We start from the raw sequence: 18,072 nt of genomic DNA, 5'->3' as shown, positions 1-18,072 counted from the left end.
TTTGACATATCACTCAGAGCATCTCCAACCCATAACACTATTATAGTGTCAAAACCACACTATTTTAGTGTAATTTTAGCACTAAAAAAAAGTTCTTCTCCAACCATAACACCAAATTTCACACTAAAAGCTATTTTATAATATTATATGTATTTATAGTTTTATTTTTCATTTATTTAATTGTCTATTTTATTAATAAATTAAGTGAATAGTGTTTTAGTGGGGTGAATAGTGTTTTAGTGTGGTGAATAGTGTCACACCAAATTTGGTGTGAAATTATAGTGTTGCACTAAAATGGTGTGATTTTTAGTGTTGGGTTGGAGAAGGTTTTTGTGTCAAAATCACACTAAAATAGTGTTTTGGAGTTGGGTTGGAGATGGCCTCATATTAGCTTCTTTGTGACATGTAAATAAAATAGAAGTAAAAAAACACAAAAGAAATATTCGCTATATTCAAAAAGGAAATAGGATGGTCAAAATTGTGTGGTAAGATAAGTAAGGGGGATGCACATGTTCACACAATGAGACACTAACGTGTGAGGTTAATGATTGCCTCTTGTCACAATACCCATAAACTTCAAAAGGAATTTTTAAAACTTTAATGATAATAAAATAGTGCCAAAGCTATAAAGGTTTCTATAAAATCATACTTTTTGGTCGAGAGGTTGAGTATAGAGGGGACACCAGCTGCCCCAAAACTATCACGCTCCATGGACAAACTTTCTCCACCTTTTATTCTTCTTCTTCTCTTAGTTTTCTTCAATATTTTATTCGTTTCTCAAATTCTCCAAAAAGATTAGAGAAACAATTATAAAAGGGAGAGTGATGAGAAGAGTCGGTCCTTTTTGTCTCATAGAGCCAATGGCCCATCAATTTTCCTTCCTTTTGTCAGTGACCTTTTCTCACGCCTCCCTTCCTTTAATCCCACATTGTCACCCTTCTTTCTCCATATTACATTTTATTACCATTTAGGAGGGTCTAGTTACTATTAGGAGATCTCAAACGAAAATAATCTCCAAACTTGTGAGCATTTATATATTCTTGTCATTTAAAACACACATAATAACCAACCGTGGTTAAAATGAAGAGACATATTGGAATGCTTATTTTCTGTAATTTTAAAATGAATCATTTAACCGTTAGAACACCATAAATTGGTTTCCACTAATTAGTTTGAATATCGAGTTGGTTAAACCATCACCATATGTCCTATTTTTGAAACAACAAAAACGTATAGTTTCTTACACTGGAATTGTTCAACCACTAGGCCACTATATTTCTACAAAGAATCAGTGTGTGAATATGCCATTTAGGTTATTCATCCCCAGCTAAACAGATGTTCAGAAATGTATTAAAATAACATTTTATGGGGGCAATACAAATGCTCGTGTTATGTAAAAAAATGTTCACGTTATGGAAGATAACATATATATTTCTTTTTATGGTAATCATAACATATATATATATATTCCCACACGTATTTATACATATTTGCTTGTATAAATACGCACTTAAATATAGAATGCTATTAGGAAGGCTTATACGATTTGAATACGTAACATTTTTTTGTATAGCCCATATTTTATATATTTCTAGAGGAGTCGAGACGAAGTCTAGTGCCAATGGGGAAATGCTTAAGCACATCTATACATGTGTGTGTATGTTATCCCCTATTACTTTATAAACTCGTAGACTAAATATTCGCTAAATCTCAACTAACTATCAGTAAAGTAGTTCGTCACAATCACATGCATAAAATAAGTTGCGTTATATAATTTATTAAATATAAATACGAAAGAAAATCAGGCCCTGTTTATATTCTTCGGACTGAAAAATGTGGTCAAATGTACACATTTAGAAAGACATGAACAAAGAAAGGGAGGGGAGACTGGATTCATTTGGGGACAAAGGTGACATAAGGGTCTTCGAAACTCACAGCATACAAACATAGACTTCTATTCACCATGTACTTATATACATATTCACATATAGATAGTGTAATATATCAAAGTCTAGTTTCTTTTGGACTTCACCAATCACACCTGTTACTTAGATTCTCCTACGTCGACAAATATTCTCACATATCTCAAAACCCTAGTAGTCCTCACACCAACAACTCAAACAAAATAATAAATGGAAAAATAGCATGAAAATATTCTTTATATATATTATCTTTTTCTTTTTCTTGAAAAAGAAAAGAAAAAGAACACACCAAACCTACTTACAACATTTGCTTACACTCCCACGACTTATAACTAAAACCATAGAACATTTATAAAGTAGGAAAAATAAAAAAGGCTTTGGTAATTATAACCAAGTTAATTATGATCATACCCTATAAGTAAAATCAAGTAAAGACTTTTTTAGTGTACTCTCATCATCTCACACCATTATGATGTGATCCAGCGCACGACGACGTTTTGACCGTTCTCCTCCACCACTACCACCAGAACTACGTTCCATCAAAGACTTGCTTGACCGCTCGAGCAGCGACTTGAGAGCGTTCTGTAAGAAATGCACAGACTCGACGCCGTGCATCTCTTTGTCGGCAGCTACGACGAGAACACTTCTTGTTCGACCACCAAGAGTTGAGATCTCAGCTCGAAGAGTCTTCATGTGAAGAGACTTAAGAATCTCCATGATGTCAGGCAAGAGATCTGATCTGTCGTCACAACATAAAGATGCTTTGAAGATTATGTGACCGTCGTTTGAGTAGTCTCCATAGTGTAGAACGCTAATCTCGTCAGTCTCTGAGGGTAGAAGAGTTTGGTCGGAGTCAGTGATCTCTAGGGTTTGTTGTTTAAGTTCTTTGACTCGTTGAACCACTTTGGCCAGCAGTGTGGCTTTATCAGTCTGAAATGAAAACGTGAAATTACAAATGAATATTTTAGATATATAGAAAAGAACATTTTTTTGAGTTTTGGATCAAGAAGTTGTTCATATCATATCATATCATATCAAATAAACTGAAAAAGCTTGACAACTTTCCCAAAAAGTGATATACTATCATCCCAACGAGATTTCAAAAAAAAAAGCAATAAAGCTTTAGGATTTCTTCCTCGTCTTATATATCTTTTCACTACTCCCAAGTTTTGAATATTCAGAAACACTAATTCATTCAAAAACATCGATCTTTGTGGAGTTACATAGAATGACAACGATGTATCATATTTGTTAATATATGTGTGTGTTTGTAGGAAATACACAAATTAAAAAGATTCAACTGAAACTAAAAAAATTATAAGAAGATATCATGAAAATATATAGTATTCATGAGCTTACATACACCAAATCGAATGGAACATAAGAATTTTCTAAAAATGTAATATTGAAGATGCAAAACCCTAACACCCATTAATTTTTTTTATTGATAAGATATACGCTCGTATTTATGTATGTGTATGGATTTTATATACATATAAGCCATATAAAAGTATATGAATAAGAATTAAAATTCAGATTACCTTGGAGTTACAAGAGAGCACGTTACGGAGCTTGTTGAGATGAGAATTAATTCTCTCTCTTCTTCTTCGCTCAGCTTCTTTGTGATTCCTCAAAGCAGCAAGAGCTCTATCTTGAGCAACCGTTTCTCCGATGCCTGAGATCGCTAGTGGATAATAAGATGACGTCGATGAAGACGACCCACATAAGCTCTGCATAGTTGACATGTAGTCCCCAGAAACGGAGAATCCTCCCCCGGAGATTTCGTTTCCGGTAAGGAAAGAGTACAACATCTGATCTGAGGTCTCTGGTTGCATCTTCTTGCTTCTTCTTTTGCGCCGCCTTGTTTTGTTTTTAATGGAGTTTGTGGAGCTTTCGGTGGGTTCTGTCCTAAAAGATGGATTATATATACGTAAAATGAGAGAGTAGATGGGCACTGTAGATTAATATTTTATTAATATGACGTTGATATTTAAATAGTGTTTTACAAAAACAAAATTACTTTTTTGGAAAAAATACATATTGGTGGGGAAAAGGTTGATATAGAGTTTGGAATATTTGTCAAGTGTACTTAATTAGGTCACCATGTATCATAACTGTATAGTTCATTGATTCTTTTTTGGTATTAGAGGTGGCATAGATCTTCAACTCACCTCTACATTTTCTCAAAAAAAAATTCTAAAAATAGAAGTGAATTTCATTCTGATACATTCCTCTCAAAGAGATGAATGCTATATGTTTTTTTTTTAATTTATAGATGAATGCTATTTCTATTTTATGTTTGTTATAAAAATTTAGTTTTAAAATAAAATGAAAATTACTCAACAATAAATATGTTTCATAAAAGTATTTATAGAGTATCTTACCAACTCTTGAGATACAGTTTTTCTCTCTTTTTGTATTAATTTTATTCCTAAGATCTGATCAAGATTTTGCAATGAGAATGGTTTAGATTTTACAATATCTTTGAGTTTCAGTTATGGTGATACTAATGTATTAATTTAATGGTAAGCAAGAGTTCAGACTGTGCAAGTGTGATATAACAAAGAAGAAGGTAAATCACAAAAAAAAATTGCTACGCTATAAATAATAATGGGCCTTATAGGATATTATAAAAGCCCAAATATAGCCCAATGTTTAAACTGTTAGTAAACGGTGACCACAAACATGGCGGAAGCAGGGGATCAACCAGAACCATGCAGTATAGTCTCCTCGTTCTCCACCTTTGACTTTGAGTAGAACATTCATGGCTGCATCTCCTACACATATCCAGCTTCCTTCTTCTTGTACGCTTCTCCCATCTTCTTCATTCATCTCTTCGCTTCCTTTACCTCCACTCTCTATTACTACTGCTTCAGCTATTCTCACCTCCACAAGACTCTCTTCATTACGCGTCCGTTTCAGTCGACGGTCCATCGTCAGATACAACGACAACTTTGAAGAAGATGAAGAAGAAGACGAGAATGAAGAGGACTGGAGCTTTGAGGAAGCTGTCTCTCTCTTCAACAAGAGAGACTATTACAAAAGCCACGACGCGCTGGAAGCACTCTGGATTCGAGCTGAGGAGCCAGCTCGGACGCTGTTCCATGGGATACTTCAGTGTGCCGTTGGATTCCACCATCTCTTTAACAACGTAAAGTCTCTCTCTCTCTATCTCTCTTTCATCCACATTTTGATTGTGTAATGAAATGAATGTTTTGTAGAATCATAAAGGTGCGATGATGGAGTTGGGAGAAGGAGTATGCAAGCTAAGGAAGATGAACTTTGAAGATGGTCCGTTTCAAGAATTCGAGAGAGATGTCTCTGCTGTTCTTGAATTCGTTTATCAAACACAACTCGAACTCGCTGGTTGTAAGTTTTCAGTTTTTTTTTGTTAATGAATGACGGTTCGGGACTCGTAGACCCGTACATTTCGATTTCGAGGTGCAGACCATGTTAAAATAATTCTAGTAGAGTCCATAGACCTCAACGTTTTAACGAGTAGACCAACTTCTTGTTGATTTTGAGTTTTAGGAAACCTTTTTTCAGTAAATGTATTTATATATTGACAATTCAAGAAATAAAAAAAATTGAATGGTTGGTTGATGATGTTATAGGTTCAGAAGATATGTGCTTGACAATGGATCAATCAGACAGATCTTATCAACTGTTGGGCGGTTATGCAGCTGGAGAGAGTATATACACCTTAGAGACTGTGGTTGATTTCAACAATGGAATGTCTGAAACATGTGTTATACTCTTCTCTCCTTCAAGCTCCTCCTCTGAGCCAACAAGAGTCAAACTCCCAACTCTAGAGGCAACCAATAAACACCTTCTTGCGTTTACAGGGGACGAGAGTCTCTAAAGAGAAATGATTCATTAGGATCTGATTTGCATTCCACAAAAAAAAAAAACATGATGCAGAGTGATATTACAGAACTGATTAGACACTGCATCAGCATAGTAATTACAAATTAGGAATCAGTTGTCAAATTCATACTTTCTCAAACCAGCTGTGAAAGGAAATGTAATTTAAGACATTGTTTTGAGTAGATAAAGTATACAAAATATACAAATAACAAAGGTGCATCTCTCTCTAATATGAACCAACACAGAAGAACAAGAAATACAGACAGAAAGAGTCTTGTAAGATCAGAAAGAAGCAGAGCTTGTTCGCCTGAGCTTCCACTTAGGTTCCGGTGGTGGTTCACTTGGAAGGATCTTCTCCACCTCCTGCCATCAAAATCAAAAAGAAACCACTTAATTAAAATGGTTACCCATTAAACAGAAACTACAACATAGTAACAAGAAGAGATGGGGACTCTCTCTTACCATTAGCCTCCTAAGCTTTTGGTTTTCTTCTTCTAAGCTTGAGACCTTGATCTCCAATTCTTGAGTATAAGCCTGTTTCCTAGCTCGTGAACGTGATGCAGATTCTCTGTTCTTGATCATCCTCTTCTGCTTCCTCTCCACGATCCTCTCCACAAACTCTCCTCCTGATGAAGCCACTCTCTTCCTCCCATGCACTTGTTGTGTTTCAGATAATCCACTCATCATCAGAGCCGTTGGAGGCACCATTTCTTGCATGTCACAGACCGGATATGGCATAAACCCTTGGTGTTGTTGCTGAGGATACTGAGCCCATTGACCATTTGAAGCTACGTTGACAACGTTTTGAGGGACTGTCATTGTCTCAGTCACCACACCAGCTTTCATCAACAAATCCTCGAGTGTGATTTCACCGAGTGTAGGCTGCTTGTTAGGATTACTACTGCATCCGTTCTGGTCATGTTGAATGTCTCTCCAGACATCATTAACTGTCTTTCTGCTGAGACCTCGAGGCAAAGTCAAGCTTCCTTGACGAGTGATCCCGTCCTCTGTTCCTTCTTCTGGTGGGTTATTAGCTTCAGCAGACAAGACACTCTTGAGAAGCTCATCGAGGTTCATGCTTCCCAACGGTTTTGAGGAACTTCCCAAGTGGGTTTGAACCTCATGGAGCTTTAAGCTGTAGAGAGAGTTTCCTCTAGGTAGTGACTGATGGATAGGCTCTTCCATGTCTCCTCTAAGAGAACCCATGTATCACCTTACAAAAAGAGAGAAACAAAACCAATGTTTATCTGACATGCAAATTAGAAACACTGGTCGATCTAAACACCTAACTACAGAGAATGTCTAATAATCAAAAGGCATAAGCAGAACAGACTGTGAGAATCACAGGGGGTTGCATGCAGCATTCAAGATAACTATACTTAGAAATCACAAACTTTGAAGGGAAAGAACAGAGACAGGAGATAGTGAAGAAAGGAACAAACTGGTGATAGAGAAGCAGACGAAGAGAAGTAAGGAACTTGGATTCTCTGTGTACAAGTGTTGGGGTCTGAAGCAAACCTTTGTTCAGTGCAGAAGGGAGAGATTACAAAACCAAAATATACATTCTCTTCTCTTCTCTCTCTCTCCTTTATTTACCCACGTGAGAGAATGGATAGAGAGAGAGAAAGAAAAGAAGAGCCTTTATGAAAGAAAGAAACCGTTACACTAGAAGTTGAAACTGTGCCTTAATAAAACTTTTTCAGATTATACCGGAAAAAAAAAGAATAAGCAATAAGGGAAACGTGATATCAAGTTTATTCCCTTGGAATAATAAACCTTGTACATTGGTTTCATCCAACAAAAATTCAAAGTTTGTCTACTTATTATATAATCACTTTACTTCATATTCGAGACTTTTGTCATTCTCATTCAAAAGTTTCACACCAAAATGCACTTCTTTTCTAGATTATCAATGAAGTATAAAATCTAGAAATTTAAAGTAAACTTTTTATTTGATGGAAAAAGATTCGTTTTGCATAGTAAAAAGAGTAAACGGAGAAAGAAGGGGACAAAGGGAGGAAGGGACCACATGGGTTGGTGAAGAGAATCGGGGTTTGCATGAAGATCCGCGTGTGCTTCCTCTTTGGGATGTTCCCCCACGTGTTTCTGCTTCTCTTCTTATCTTTCACTTCTTTATTTATGACTAGATCCCAAATGCATTCATTCTTATCAAACAACATTACACATTAGTGTAACAAAGATTAGGACAATCAAGAGTCTACTCCTTTTGGTGAACTCGATGAGAACATAGTCACAGAGAGAAGAACAACACATACACACACAGAGAGACTCTATCCTTTCTCTTAAGAATCAAGTGTTCAATAAGCTTTGACAAGTTAGATGCAATTTTAACCAAGTGGTGGTCTAAAGGACAACAAGAGAGAGGGCGAAACTATCCATTGATTATCACTTGATTCCACATTTTAAATGCACAACCCATTAGTTCAAAGTCTGGAAGCATTGCGGAGCAAAGAAAAGACACATTTCGAATGCATATTCTCTATCAAACAATAGCTATACTTATCTTGAAATTGAAAAGACATTCCAGAGCTCATATAATGCAACAGAATAACAGTAAGAGGCTGCAAATTCCTACTTTCATACTGTTGTCACCGATTCAAAATATATGCTTTTCAAGCAAAGAGAAAAGCTAAGGACATCAAATAAACGCTAATTTTATAACAATCCCAAAGTTTGAAGGATGCACAGCAAGACTTGTTCAAGCTTTAAACATAGAGCTAAACAAGAGAACACTTTCGCTTCACCATTTTTTTCTGTTCAGCGAATTAGGATTAGTAAAAGTTTAACCTGTAAGATTTTGTAGGACATTCTATGATGAACCGTTCAGCCTTCAGTCAAAAAAATACCTGCGAGAGGGGTAAGATTTAAGCAAATATCAAATGCCGAAAACAAGATAATACGCAATATACATTCATTTTTCAGCAACATAGTATGCCCAAAATATTAAGTTCACGGGAGAACCAAAGAACAAAACCGGGAAACATAGAGAGAAACAATAAAAACTAGAGTCTGATAAAACGAATAAAAGAAAAATACGAATCCAAACCGAGCGTAAAGATAAACACTGTATAACTTTTACAAATGAAATCGTTCACACAAAGATAAAACAACGACCAAAGTTGTTGAACAGAGTAGCTTATTTGGAATATCTTTAAAAAGTTGGTAAAGCTAAAACTTCTTGAAAGGTTTGAAGAGAGTCATGGCCTTTGTAGAAACGCAAAGAGTAACATTTCATCCCAAAACTAAACAACTCCCATTTGCATCAGCTCCTTAATAACTTCAGAAGATTCACCAAGCCAATATTAAAAACACTGTTTAGGACTATCTGCACAACGAATTGAGAAAATAAGACAAAAGAGTGTCACAAAAAAAACTGGTGCAAAACCGAGAACAACAACAAATTTATAACTCTGTGACACCAAAATTGCAAAAAGATTAACTGAAAAACATGAGCTGAGAGTTAAGTTAATAAAAAACATTGACAAAAAACCAAGTCTTTCGATATACAAGCTTCAAAACAAAATTGAAACGAGACAAATTCAGGTATAGACAGACACAGAACATCAAAAAGAAGCTGCAGATGTATTTATACCTGAGTGGTTGCATCTATTGACCCATGTACTGACCACCATACCCTAAACCATGCTGCCCTCTTCCAGCACTACCCTGACCAGGTTGCTGAGTCTGATAACCGCCTTGACCAGGAAGCTGAGTCTGATAACCTCCCTGAAAACTGGCTTCGTAACCGTACCCAGGAAACACCCCTGGTGTGATATTCGCTTGACCACCATAGCCACTTGGCATTCCACCTCCAGTTCCTGGGCTAGGCGCCCCCAAAGTCCCCAACAAAGCCTGCCCAAATGCTTGGTTCATACCCACTCCAGCACCTTGCGACGCCAACAAAGCTGTGATGGCCTGGCCAATGGCTGGGTTTAGTGCCGCAGCTTGGTTGTTACCAGCTAAGTAATGCCCATGGCCTCCAGTTGCACCATAACCAGCGTTATCATCCCTTCGGTAACGCGAACCTTGATCGTAAGAGCTATGTCGATGCTGATGCTGATTCTGATGCTGCTGCTTAACAGGCTTAGGCCCATCGTTCGCCTTATGGCAATGCAAAACATGGCCTTCAAAGCTCTTATGCGGCTCCTCCAACGCCTTCTTAGCACTCTCCGCAGTCTTATAAACAAACAAAGTGAAACCTTTAGGCCTCCCAGTAGCTTTATCAAGCCCCAAAGGACCTTCCTCAACCTCCCCAAACCTAGAGAAAAACTCCAACAACCTCTCCGGATCAATATCAGCACTAACGTTACTAACATAGATCTTCCTCTGCACATGCTCAGGGTTAAAATGCTGAGACGTCGCCCCCGCCGCCGCCGCCGCCGCAGAGTTCCCTCCCTGGACAGGTCCCATGGAAGCTAACTGACACGCAGCCATACGAGTCCCAATCTTCTTCTGAGGCTGCTTGAGAGCGCTGCGAGCGCCCGAACGCGACTTGAAGAGAATAAAGCCGTAACCTTTGGACTGTCCCGTGCCCTTATCGACGACGCATTTGCAGTCCTCGATCTCTCCGTACTGCTTGAAAGCTTTGATGAGCGCGTCGGCCTTCGTGTCCCATCCGAATCCGTGGACGAAGATCTTGCGGTGAACCGGATCCTCGTCCGCCGCGATCCGGATCCGATCGGCGACGTCGGGGTGCTTTTGAGCAGCTTCCTTGAGGAGAATCGAGAGCTGTTCCTTTGAGAACGGTTCCAGGAGATCTTCGATTGGCTCTTGGTCGTCGTCCTCATCGGGGCGTTGATTCTCGTTTTCGTTTTCGTGGATCTCTGTGGTGATTTCTTCGTCGCCGTTTTCGAGCTGCTGCTGCTGCTTCTGCGGCGGCTCTGAGGCGTCGTTGGATTGAGCTTCGAGCTTTCTCTTCTTATCAGCCATGGCGAAATTGATTGGATTGAGTTTCGAGGAGTCTTCTAGGGTTTACAAATTCGAGTTTCTTCCCCCAAATTGAATTTGAAGCTCACGGAGAAGAAGAGACTCCTCCCATTTGAGACTATTGGGCCTGACATAAATTGGGCTTTCAGGCCCATATAACATGTAAGTTGACTTTGGTTTCTAACAAGAAGAAACATGCAACTGCAGAAGCTGTCTAAAGACTTGGCTAACAGATACAATTTTGATTTGATCTTATCAGAATGATTCATCTCATTCTACTTATATTTTCTTTTTTTATCAATACAATTAAAACAACAGTTGTTTTATATCCCCTTAAGATTTAATTGTCTACATTATCTTGAAAAGATTTTTTGAAGATTTAAACAAATAACATTCCGTAATAACCAAATGTCAATATCTTAATAAATTTTAAATTGCCTAATATTGTTTCACATGTGATTTGGATTGAATACATTTTTTTTGGTAGGAGTGATAGTCTATATTGTCATCATAATTAACATAGTGGATGCACTTTAGATTTGATTATAACATAACTTAGTTATAATACTTTTATGTGCAGACTCAATTAGTTAAATTCAAACAAAAGAATAACACATACACATATTGATTCATTATATGAAAATAATTTTGAAATTATTATATGATACTATAGATTATGTGATTAATTTTTTTATACATTCAAAAATAAGTGTTCAGTTTCTACTATTAAATCAAAATCGAAATATTTTTAAAATTCTAATAAAACAGAAAATAACATTTCGAATAAATGATTTCTCATTTAGCATTAAACTAGAAGAAAAAGGAATATATCACATATTAAATTTTTCTTAAAGATCCAAAGTTTATCTCACCTAAAAATAATTAAAATATATTATATGAATTTTAACATAGATTATATACAAACATTTTAAAATTAAAAAATATAAAAATTATAGTTTTATTATAACGTTTCAACCATAAATAATTTGACGCGTTGAAAAAAACGGGACAAAATCTTTCTACTTTTCAAATTGAAACTTATAAACAAAATAAGTGCACTATTAAATCTCGGATCACTGGTACTGGTAGCTACGATAAACCATTTAAGAAATACTTTGTTTAGATATATGGTAGAAAAACTCATTTTTATTTTGAAATCAACAATCGTATCACAAATGCATTAAAATAATAAAAATGGTCTATAATAAAAAAAAATCATCTTTAATGGTTTTTGTATTATTCTCTGTAATGCTATTTTCTTATGAGCTAAATTAGTTTATTTTACAACAATCACACTGCTTCAAAAACTTCTCGACAAAAAAACGGTTGAAAAAATAGGCCAAAGAGACGTTCAATACTTTTGATGAATGAAAAAGGAAGTTCACGGCTTGCAAAACTCGCTTATATAGGTGGACGACATAAGATACTTCTTGGTTGGAAGGCATTTTGCCTGGAAAATGGATTGGAAGATAGAGATAGGTGTGATTTTATATACAAACACGGTAGAAATATAGTTTTATGATAATTTTTCAACCATAAAATAATCCGAGGCGTTGAAAGACGTGTCAAAATCTTTCTACTTTTTAAATTGGAACTTATAAACAAAATGAGTACACTAAGCACGGATCACTAGTACCTATGATAAGCAATTTTAAGAAATAATATGTTTAGATATATGGTAGGAAACACTCATTTTTATTTTAAAATCGACAATCATATCACAATGCATTAAAATAATAAAATTGTTTTATAACAAAAACACATCATTTTAATGGCTTTTGTATTAAATTATAACAAAAGAAAAAAATCTGCGTTTTCAAAGTGAAGATCAAAATCTTGTAATATGATTAAAGTTGCAAGGAAGATTAGCACATGTTCCTGGAAGAGAGTAATCACACTTTATGCAAGTTTTGCAAGTTATGGTTTCACTATCTATACTCCCATCCTCTGCAAGTTTTATATACCATGTTCCTCTTTATTACTATAACAACTTTTGTTTATGTGTCTATACAAGTTACATGAATAGGTAGCAAAGAACATATCTCTATGGCTTCCTAGCAGTAAACATTATAAAAGAATCCTGAACAATATCTTCATAATCTGTGAGACCACATGTTGTACACACATCCTTGATCTCATCCTGCATCAAGTAATTGTAGTTCTGCAGAATCCTCTGCAAAATAATACCAAACTAATTATAAACATCCAAACACTATACAAAACATAATGATTCTTATCATTCTCTTTACCGATTGAAAAGGTCTGATAATCCATGGAGTTGAAGGACTGTATCTTAGAAACGTTGTCCCAACAAAAACACCTCCACTTCTTAGAACACGACAAATCTCAGCAATCTTGTAACAAAAACAAAAAAACAAAGCATATCACAACAAGCTTCATGATAAAAAAATTAAGAAAAAAAAAGATTTTGCTTACAGCATTTGTAGGAGAAGGCCAACAGTGCAATGCAGCACCAGCATGAACTGCATCAACAGAACCTGAAGCGAAAGGGAGGCGAGACACGTCTGCTCGCACAACAGCTATGTTAGTCGAGCTATCGAAGGTAGTGTCCTTCTTGATGAACTCATTACACTGACGAAGCATGTTTTCGGAGTAGTCTAGAGCAATGACGCCAGAGTATTTGCCAGACTTTGCGAATTTCCTTGAGAACAAACCGCTTCCACAGCTAACGTCCACAAGAACTCCACCTTCTGCTTCTTTGAAGTACTCCTCAGCCATTCTAAACTGCAAAATTTTTGAATCATATATTATGATTATGCCTCATGAGATGCATGAAGAAGAACAAAAAGGTGGTTCCATGTACCTCTTCATCTGGACCAGGAAAACCGCTTCGAGCAAAGTTCTGTCTCCAACCTCTTTCATACAAGAATGATACTAATGGACTCCTAAATAAACAAACAAACAATGTTCTAAAAATCGGTCTAAACAATGTTCTAAAAATAATTTTTCTTAAATGATTTCTTTTAAATCGGTCTAGGCATCCGTTTAATCAGTAATCTCATATAAAGCGACTATTTACCGCCTAGCTATTTCTTGAACACTAAGACATTGCCAAGAAAAGACAGTTCAGATGATCAAAATATAATACCGAAAGAGTTCTGTTGTAATGGGTTTGACTTCATTGAAAGAATCAAAACCAGCAGTAACAGTTAGATCCAGGTATTCATCTTTGCTAGAGTATGTCTTGTTACACTGTCCACACTTGAAACCAGACCTGTAGATTGCTTGTCTGCAAATTTACAATAAAAACAGCAAAAAAGAAAACAATTTTTATAGAGAAGTCAAAAAAACAGATTGAAGGAAACAAACTTTATAATCAGAGGAGGTGGGAACTTACAGGTTAATACCTGAAGGTCCTTTCCTCATAAGCGGTTCGTAACAAACAGGACACGCGAAGACTTGTGTCTCCACAGTTTCAGTTTCTTTCTTGTCTGAACTTGGAGTTTCATTTAGTTCCTGTAAAATATTACAAGAATGATTAATACTGAGAGAGTTCTCTTTTTCAATCGTTTAAGAGAAAGAGAAAAGGAGCTAACCGGTTCAAGAGCAACGGCGCGTATGGAGGCAGATGTGAAACGAGAACGAAAAGAAGAAGGAGGAGAAGAGAATCGGTAAAGACGAGAGTGTAAGGTAGAGGAGGAGAGGGAAGAAGAGCGGTTAGGTAGAAAAGGCTTATTGAGGAGAGCTATAGAAGAAGTTGTTAGTGAAGCCATCGCCATAAGAGAGTCAACGAGCAAGAGAGATGCTTCTTTGGCTTTAATTTATAAGAGAGTAGTAGATTGTGCGTTTCATCTAAGAAAGTTATGAAAGCAGAAAATGTGTGTGGAGATTCTTTTAAGGCGAAATAAAAGGTGACGCATATACTTCTCGTTTTCACCAAACAACTCAACGAATAAAAGGACGACAATGAGTGAGTGTTTATTATTACAACTCTTGGCTAAATTGGGTCCACATGATATACGATACTTGTTTCCGAGACTGTTGAATAGGCCGAACCGAATTTTTCGGTTTAGTTTTGTTAGGCATACCAAGTGATTCAGTAGTTTTTTTTTTTAATTGGTTTTTGGTTCGATTCATCAATGTTACTTCAGTTTTCTTTAAAAAAATTCTAACTAAATTATACCAAAACCCTGAATCAAACTAGCCGGACTAACCAATCTTCGAACCGAAATAACTTTAATAATCAAACTAGCCAAATTTAACTGAATTTATTCAAAATTTTAACGAAATTAAACTAATTGCAATAGGAAAAAATTTCGAAAGCAGAACTACTCCAATACTTAACCGAACTTTATTTTGGGTTAGTTCGGTAAGATTTATCTCGAACCAAACTAACCAAAAACCGAACTGAATAAACCAAACCCGCAGGCCTACTGTTGATGATATACAACAGAACCTGAAAATAAGTTGGTATAGATCATGGAATGAAAGCTTTGCTAATTCACATTTAAAGTATGGTTACACTAGACCAGACCAGTAAACAAACTACTCTCAAGGTCATACATGTTATATGGAGAAAAGCAAACATACAGGACAAGAATAAGAGTCTCTCTCTCTCTTCTCTCTTCTCTCTTTCTCAATCTGCATCACCAAGACCATCTTTCCCATCGCCTCTCTTTGTGATTTCAGTGAAATGAGAGCCTGGTTTCTTCTTCTGCGATGATGCCGTCTCTGCGTTTCTCCTCAGAACAGCTCCAGGTGATGGATACGGTCTCTGTTGAAACAAAGGACCCTGAAAACACACACACACACACACACAGACATCCATCTCATTAAGTTCTTGATTTCATGAGACGCTGCCATTATTAATTTAATGGATCCGTATATAAAAGATGCGTTTGAACTAAAAGAACAAGTGGCATTACCGTGGCAGTTGTATCAGCAGCTCGAGGTTGCATTCCTTTCAGTCCGACAACCCTACAAGATGAGAAGAGATCAGATTCAAAACCCCATGTCATGACTCCTAGGATCATAATAAGCTAATGGTGATCCATGAAGTGGTTAAAACGAGTGTTATGGACATTACCAGCCACCACGTGGAGCATCTGAGTACGAGCTTGGGTCCATTGGGTCAACCTCATCATCCTCCGCATGCGCACGTTTTTTGCCTACTCCCTTTTTCACCGGAGGCTTTGAACTTGACCTGTTTCAATCATTGAGTAAACCACAAAGAGTAAATGAAACGTAAATCTAATAGACAGGAACCTCCTGGTTCACTACTACATGTAGTTTGATGTTGATGATTGGTACTACAATCTTTTCAACAAAGATACTTACCTCTGATTTGGATCGGTTTGGCCAGAGTTTCTTGCATTTGTGACGTATGCCAAGTACTGCTGCTCTGGGAGATTGCAAACTCTGCATTCCATATATACAAAGTCTGTTTAATAAGGTCTTGTAATAACACAAGACTCAACAAGGAAAGAAGAAGCAAGACACAGTGAGAGAGTCTCTATGCAGCAATGTTACTCAAAAAAGTATAGCAAGACAATGGACGGACCTGGTACAGTGAGCACAGTAACCCCAGCTCTGGACAAGGCCCACTCCCCAGCCACCACATCCGCTGCATCTTGGCATCTGAGAGGGCGGAAGCTCCCTCTTCCCATTAGCAGTGTTGTTAGTGTTTGTGGCAGAGGGCTTCTTTAAAGAAGCTGGAGGCTCCCATTGCGATACATGTGTCTTTGTATTGTAGTAATACTTATGACCTGTGCATTAAGGTGTGAGAGATCAAGTGATAAGCGTATGAGTAGTAGAGAGCTAATCACAATCACATACCAGATGTTTCATCAAGTGTTTCAATCCACTCTTCTTTAGGAGGCATCGGTAGCGGCGCGCTTGAAGGTAGCTCAAGAGGCCTTTCCCACTGGGTTGCCCCGGTATGCTGGTTATAGTAATATGTAGCGCCAGTAGCAGGATCTTTCGCATCTACCTGAATGTAACAAAACAAGTTTAAGTGGCTTAACTACTATAAAAGCGAAGAAAGTTAATCGAATCTCAATTAATACCCATCCCAATGGCAATGTGTTTGCATTTGTCTGAAAAGGCACACTTGTCTGTCTATTCCAACTACCCGCTGACGCCTGGGAAGAAGAAGAAAAACATGATTAAGTCATAGGAAACATAAAAGATTACAGTGTAAGAGAAAGGATACTTACATCATGAGCGTTGGATGTAACAGCACCAGAACCATCTCTAAGAATCCCCCTGGCTTTTAATTTATGTTTGAGATATTCAGGCAGATAATCAGTAGGTTCAGGCTTCTCACTGATCTCGGAGTGGCCTGCGTACGCAACTCCTCCCGGTATACCATAACCATTCCCAACATCCACATTACCTGTAATGAATGATTTAAAAAAAAAAACTGAATATTCCAAAATACGTGAGAGAGCTCTCATAGGACCTATAATTGAACTAACCTTCTCCGCAAGTACTCACACTCCCACGCTTTGATGCTGTTTCTGCACGGTGATGTGCAGTGAACTTCAGCAAATGTTCCTGTGTAATAAAAAAAAAAAGAATATATATAATAAAACTTAGATTCTAACTTCCATTGAAAACTTATGAATCAAAAGAAACCTTAAGAGCATTGGGGTCAGCACGTTGCCGAAGAATGTCAGTGTTACTTTCTCCATCTACTGAAGCTCCAGCCTCTCTGAAATTTAAAAAAAAAAAAACATTTAAGCAAAAACTTGTTCAGACAACAACACATTAGACACGAGAAGTTGCTGTCTTAACAAATGGATATAAAGACAGAACCTTTGACCTTGTATGATCTTCTGCGTTTCAATCTCCTGTAAGAAAAAAAAAACACAACACCGAATCAAGAAACTGACCCGGGAATAAAAGTTTTGAAATTTAATCGGAGGAAGTAAAAAAGTAACGAACTTGTTCGTGAAGAAGAGCGTTACTAGCAGCAGATTCAATGTCTAGCGATGAGCTTCCATAGCCATAAGTAGATGAATTGTTGTGGTGTTGTTGAAGCTCTTCTCCCATTATTTGAGTTCAAGCTCAAACCCCAGAAACAGAGCTTTCCTTCACCGTTCCGATCAAATTCTAACCAGAAACTGCGAGTCGCGGAGAGAGAGAGAGAGAGAAACCGAGCCCTAGATTTTAATTCCCGCGATAAAGCAGTTAGGCCCATTAACTAAGGCCCATTATCAAATAACTAACCACAAGAGAAAGAACGGTCATAAATCATTTGAACCAAGAAAAAATACAAGCAAAGATTTTTTTTACCTTTTGAGAACATTAGGCTGCAACTAGATTACAAAATATTTGGAATGGAATGATTTATTCCGTAATAGATAAAATTCAA

The 18,072-nt window shown here is 36.9% G+C and overlaps 6 protein-coding genes across 15 annotated transcripts; 1 reads left to right on the top strand and 5 right to left on the bottom strand.

The window, feature by feature from the left end:
* Positions 1-2,141: 2,141 nt before the first annotated feature.
* On the bottom strand, positions 2,142-3,811 carry LOC103865863 (transcription factor bHLH106). The gene is made up of 2 exons (XM_009143723.2): positions 3,464-3,811; positions 2,142-2,852 (listed from the first exon to the last, which is right to left on the bottom strand). Exons 1-2 carry the CDS (start codon positions 3,755-3,757, stop codon positions 2,382-2,384), a joined length of 765 nt encoding a protein of 254 aa, XP_009141971.1. The 5' UTR covers positions 3,758-3,811; the 3' UTR covers positions 2,142-2,381.
* Positions 3,812-4,607: 796 nt separating this feature from the next.
* On the top strand, positions 4,608-5,836 carry LOC103865860. Its single transcript, XM_009143715.3, has 3 exons — positions 4,608-5,073; positions 5,144-5,291; positions 5,537-5,836. The coding sequence occupies exons 1-3, from the start codon at positions 4,687-4,689 to the stop codon at positions 5,782-5,784; spliced, it is 783 nt and encodes a 260-aa protein (XP_009141963.1). The 5' UTR covers positions 4,608-4,686; the 3' UTR covers positions 5,785-5,836.
* LOC103865861 (ABSCISIC ACID-INSENSITIVE 5-like protein 3) lies at positions 5,776-9,581 on the bottom strand. 5 transcript variants are annotated; one of them, XM_009143720.3, is made up of 4 exons: positions 9,403-9,581; positions 8,598-8,656; positions 6,252-7,002; positions 5,963-6,152 (listed from the first exon to the last, which is right to left on the bottom strand). In XM_009143720.3, the coding sequence occupies exons 3-4, from the start codon at positions 6,993-6,995 to the stop codon at positions 6,072-6,074; spliced, it is 825 nt and encodes a 274-aa protein (XP_009141968.1). In that variant the 5' UTR covers positions 6,996-7,002; positions 8,598-8,656; positions 9,403-9,581; the 3' UTR covers positions 5,963-6,071. The 5 variants fall into 5 exon arrangements, 4 of the variants coding, with proteins under 4 accessions (XP_009141968.1, XP_033145852.1, XP_009141966.1 ...); XR_004457405.1 differs by lacking the exons at positions 8,598-8,656; positions 9,403-9,581 and adding an exon at positions 5,776-5,886 and having other exon boundaries at positions 5,952-6,152; positions 6,252-7,465; XM_033289961.1 differs by lacking the exons at positions 8,598-8,656; positions 9,403-9,581 and adding an exon at positions 7,123-7,465.
* On the bottom strand, positions 7,717-10,837 carry LOC103865862 (UBP1-associated protein 2B). Of its 5 annotated transcripts, none has more exons than XR_001958379.2 (3): positions 9,403-10,837; positions 8,598-8,656; positions 7,717-7,954 (listed from the first exon to the last, which is right to left on the bottom strand). XR_001958379.2 is itself a non-coding variant. In XM_009143721.3 (2 exons), exon 1 carries the CDS (start codon positions 10,737-10,739, stop codon positions 9,417-9,419), a length of 1,323 nt encoding a protein of 440 aa, XP_009141969.1. In that variant the 5' UTR covers positions 10,740-10,837; the 3' UTR covers positions 8,445-8,656; positions 9,403-9,416. The 5 variants fall into 5 exon arrangements, 3 of the variants coding, with proteins under 3 accessions (XP_009141969.1, XP_033145848.1, XP_009141970.1); XR_632479.3 differs by having other exon boundaries at positions 7,721-7,932; XM_009143721.3 differs by lacking the exon at positions 7,717-7,954 and having other exon boundaries at positions 8,445-8,656.
* A 1,834-nt stretch (positions 10,838-12,671) lies between these two features.
* LOC103865859 (uncharacterized methyltransferase At2g41040, chloroplastic) lies at positions 12,672-14,592 on the bottom strand. Its single transcript, XM_009143714.3, has 7 exons — positions 14,294-14,592; positions 14,095-14,213; positions 13,846-13,986; positions 13,561-13,642; positions 13,173-13,481; positions 12,986-13,090; positions 12,672-12,909 (listed from the first exon to the last, which is right to left on the bottom strand). The coding sequence occupies exons 1-7, from the start codon at positions 14,474-14,476 to the stop codon at positions 12,781-12,783; spliced, it is 1,068 nt and encodes a 355-aa protein (XP_009141962.1). The 5' UTR covers positions 14,477-14,592; the 3' UTR covers positions 12,672-12,780.
* A 557-nt stretch (positions 14,593-15,149) lies between these two features.
* On the bottom strand, positions 15,150-17,890 carry LOC103865858 (polyglutamine-binding protein 1). Of its 2 annotated transcripts, none has more exons than XM_033289958.1 (12): positions 17,643-17,890; positions 17,514-17,548; positions 17,334-17,409; positions 17,174-17,252; positions 16,910-17,091; positions 16,763-16,834; positions 16,533-16,686; positions 16,258-16,462; positions 16,035-16,115; positions 15,784-15,900; positions 15,623-15,674; positions 15,150-15,489 (listed from the first exon to the last, which is right to left on the bottom strand). In XM_033289958.1, exons 1-12 carry the CDS (start codon positions 17,748-17,750, stop codon positions 15,334-15,336), a joined length of 1,317 nt encoding a protein of 438 aa, XP_033145849.1. In that variant the 5' UTR covers positions 17,751-17,890; the 3' UTR covers positions 15,150-15,333. The 2 variants fall into 2 exon arrangements, with proteins under 2 accessions (XP_033145849.1, XP_009141961.1); XM_009143713.3 differs by having other exon boundaries at positions 16,763-16,837; positions 16,913-17,091; positions 17,643-17,889.
* Between the last annotated feature and the right edge of the window lie 182 nt (positions 17,891-18,072).

The sequence above is a fragment of the Brassica rapa genome, chromosome A04 (genome assembly GCF_000309985.2).
Source record: "Brassica rapa cultivar Chiifu-401-42 chromosome A04, CAAS_Brap_v3.01, whole genome shotgun sequence".
Classification (NCBI taxonomy): domain Eukaryota; kingdom Viridiplantae; phylum Streptophyta; class Magnoliopsida; order Brassicales; family Brassicaceae; genus Brassica; species Brassica rapa.
Note: the sequence above shows the minus strand (reverse complement) of the source record. Positions and strands in the feature narration are given on the sequence as shown.